The following is a 3253-nucleotide window of genomic DNA, read 5'->3' as shown; positions in this document are numbered from 1 at the left end:
TTGAATAGTTACATGTACATTAATGAATAAAAACGTCCAATAGATATTTTAAATTTCCCTCTGTTTACGCGGAGCTTAGCATCAGAGTCGTCATAACTCTCAGAATATTGACGGACAGACTAGATAAAGTCTACAAAAAAATCAAATAAATAAAAATAATAATGAAAATAAATAAATAAAATTAGAGAAAGAGAGTATATACGAATTAAAAAGTAAATCATATTCTTTTCTCCAGCTTTAAATAGTTGAACGCAAATCAAGATTAAAAGAATAGAAATTTAAAAAAAGAAATTATAATAATAAGAAAACCATACATTTTTTTGCAAAATTCTACTATTTAAAATCAAATTTAATTCTATGTCATTTATATAGGACTAATACATTTAATAATTATAAATGAACATGAAGTACATATAGGGGATAGATTCGTTAAATAAATCAAGTAATTTATATAATTATATTTCGTCGATTTCAAAGATTTAATAGTCTTTTAAATTATAGGAACTAGATGATCTTTTCAATACACACTTTGGGTTGGAATCAGCTGCCAATTCACACTCAGATTTTGAGGAAGATCGTTCAACAAGCGATCAGGACGATACACCCTTTGATCCGAATAGATTAGACCGAATACGCAATTTTGTTCTCTCTCAATCAGGAAATGAATTGTCTGACTGTGAGAGTGAAAATGAAAATGACACCCCTTCAGAACTGAATGACATTAAACAAAATTGTGAATGTGGTCAGCGTTGCTTTTCAAAGTTTGAGAATTCCGTAATTCTTGACCATGTATTTAATGTTAGAGAAATGGAAAAAGATGTAAAAGATTTATACATCATGGGTTCTATTAGCATTGCCGGGTCATCTGTCACTCGAAAAGGATCAAGAGTCCGGAACTCGTACCACTACAGTTTTAGAAATGTGAAAATTTGTAGATCGACTTTCCAGTGTTTATTTGATGTCGGGAAAAAGTCTCTCTCTAATCTCTTGAAACATTATTCAGCAAATGGGGCCGTCCCTAGACGACATGGAAATCATGGAAGGAAGCCGAAGCATGCAGTCAGTTTTGACGATGTACAGAGAGTGGTAAATTTCATTTTGGGCTACGCCGAGGAACACGGCCTCCCTCAGCCTGCAGCCCCTAGAGGTAGGGATGATGAGCCTCCCATTTTTCTTCCTTGTAATTCGACGAAGAAAGCTATTCATGGCCAGTACAAGTCGGCATGTGATACAGATGATGTAAGGAAAGTAGAGTACCACACATTTACAAATATATGGAACTCCTGCTGTTCACATATCAAAATATGCGGTCCTCGTTTTGATGTTTGTCATAAATGTGAATTGCTGAGGAGGAGGGTACTTGATGCAAGATCAGAAGAAGACAAATTAGAGGCCTTAAGAGAATTTCAAAATCACATCGATATAGCACAGAAGGAAAGATATCTCTACAAAAAACTGGTTAAAGATTCGCTGGAAGAATTGCAAGATATCGATCGCCAGGAACACCATAACCAACCGTTATCCTCTGATATGACTAAAATTCACTATACGTTTGATTTTAGCCAAAGTGTTGGTTTGCCTCATCATGCACGTCAGATGGGACCCCTATATTTTCTTACTTTAAAGAAAGTACACATATTTGGTTTTCGAGTTGACGACAAACCTATGCAATATAACTACTTGATCGGGGAAAATGAAACACTTGGACTGGATGGAACGCATTCGCATGGTCCAGATACTGTTATTTCCTTGGTGCATCATGGCCTTGGCAACTATGGTTATGGAGAAAAAGAGTGCTTGATACATGCTGATAATTGTGCAGGTACACACACACACACACACTCTCTCTCTCTCTCTCTGTTTATAACCGTAAACCGTATCACGATTATGTGTAATAATCTTTTCATCCAGTGTACAATATTAAATGTAGAAATATTACTAAGCAAAAGAAAGCAGTTTTACAACAGCACTTCATCTCATTTTAAACACAAAGAACCTAATATATTACTTTGTTGCAGTACCATTTATAATTTTTTAAATAAATATTCCGCCTTTAGAATAATAAATCTCTAATATTAATTTCCCGGGCGGGGGGGGGGGGGGATATCATAATTTATGACATATTGACTCTGTATGAAGGCAACCTAGGGGCTTGTATATTTGAAACTAAATGGCGAGAATTTTAAGCAGTATACGGACAGTATTTGTTAATTTTCATTTGGGTTTGAATCATGTTTGAGTTCATGAATAAAAAAAAGTCTTTGTACGTTTCACTTACATCAAGATAAAATGCCATTTAAAGATAAATACAACATTCTCTAGTAATTTATTGTTCCTGTATTTTCAGGTCAAAACAAGAACAAGTTTTTGATTGCGTACTTTGCATGGCGAGTGATTACTGGTTTGCATCATCAAATTACTTACCTGATGCAGGTAGTTGGTCATACACGATGTCTGATTGACGCAGGTTTTGCAAGGGCAAAAAAGCTGTTCCGTCGCACAGACTGTGATAGTATGAGTGAACTTCAGGGAGTTTTTGATCATTCTTCAACAACAAACAAAGGTATTCTCTACGACAACGGAAGAGAGTCTACATGGAAATACTACGGTTGGAAAGAGTTTTTGGGCCGTTTTTTCAACTCATTACCTGGTATTTCAAAATACCACTCTTTCCGATTTCATGTGGACTTTCCAGGATTTGTATTTGTAAAAGAAAATAGTGATTCGGCCGAGAAAAAAATCAAAATATCAAAACCAGATGGACTTCAGCAGATTCCGGGAAATTTTCCTAGGGAACTTGCACCCCTCGGAATGTCTAGAGAAAGAGCTCAGTATCTTTATAAGAAGGTCAGACCGTATGTACGTCCAAGATGTCAAGATGAATTATGCCCTCCAGCCCAGACTGAAGAATAGCTTACTTAGGCTATTTATTTTCCATTAAAAATGTGACAAATGCCATATTTTGTTTATTTCACAAACAACAAATATTGATTGTTAAACATTTTTTGAAAAATAGAATTAATGCAAAAGAAAAACAATTTTAAATAGTACTCTGTTCATTAAAAACCGTAACTTCACCGGGGTTGATATATGACGTTTTTGACGTCAAAATACAGGATTATGGCGTTTTAGCCATTTTTGCACTCTTTTGTAACCATAAAATGAAGCACTTATCATTAAGACATACTATTAAAACTTATATATTCTGATTCCTTGCGTTTTCTTCTACAAGAATCAGCAAAAATCTGATTTT

The 3253-nt window shown here is 34.7% G+C and overlaps 1 protein-coding gene across 1 annotated transcript; it reads left to right on the top strand.

Moving 5' to 3' along the window:
• The first annotated feature begins 534 nt into the window (after positions 1-534).
• LOC133201175 (uncharacterized) lies at positions 535-2913 on the top strand. The gene is made up of 2 exons (XM_061336963.1): positions 535-1822; positions 2348-2913. Exons 1-2 carry the CDS (start codon positions 808-810, stop codon positions 2911-2913), a joined length of 1581 nt encoding a protein of 526 aa, XP_061192947.1. The 5' UTR covers positions 535-807.
• Positions 2914-3253: the final 340 nt, after the last annotated feature.

Source organism: Saccostrea echinata, unplaced genomic scaffold (assembly GCF_033153115.1).
Source record: "Saccostrea echinata isolate AGI-Se365-2 ecotype Australia unplaced genomic scaffold, CSIRO_AGI_Sech_v1 ptg000002l, whole genome shotgun sequence".
NCBI lineage: Eukaryota > Metazoa > Mollusca > Bivalvia > Ostreida > Ostreidae > Saccostrea > Saccostrea echinata.
Note: the sequence above shows the minus strand (reverse complement) of the source record. Positions and strands in the feature narration are given on the sequence as shown.

What these genes read in the sequence shown, in the direction of transcription:
- LOC133201175 (XM_061336963.1), top strand. Translation starts at nt 808, where the DNA reads ATGGAAAAAGATGTAAAAGATTTATACATCATGGGTTCTATTAGCATT. An exon ending in ACATGCTGATAATTGTGCAG is followed by an intron (nt 1,823 to 2,347) that starts GTACACACACAC and finishes CTGTATTTTCAG; the next exon opens with GTCAAAACAAGAACAAGTTT.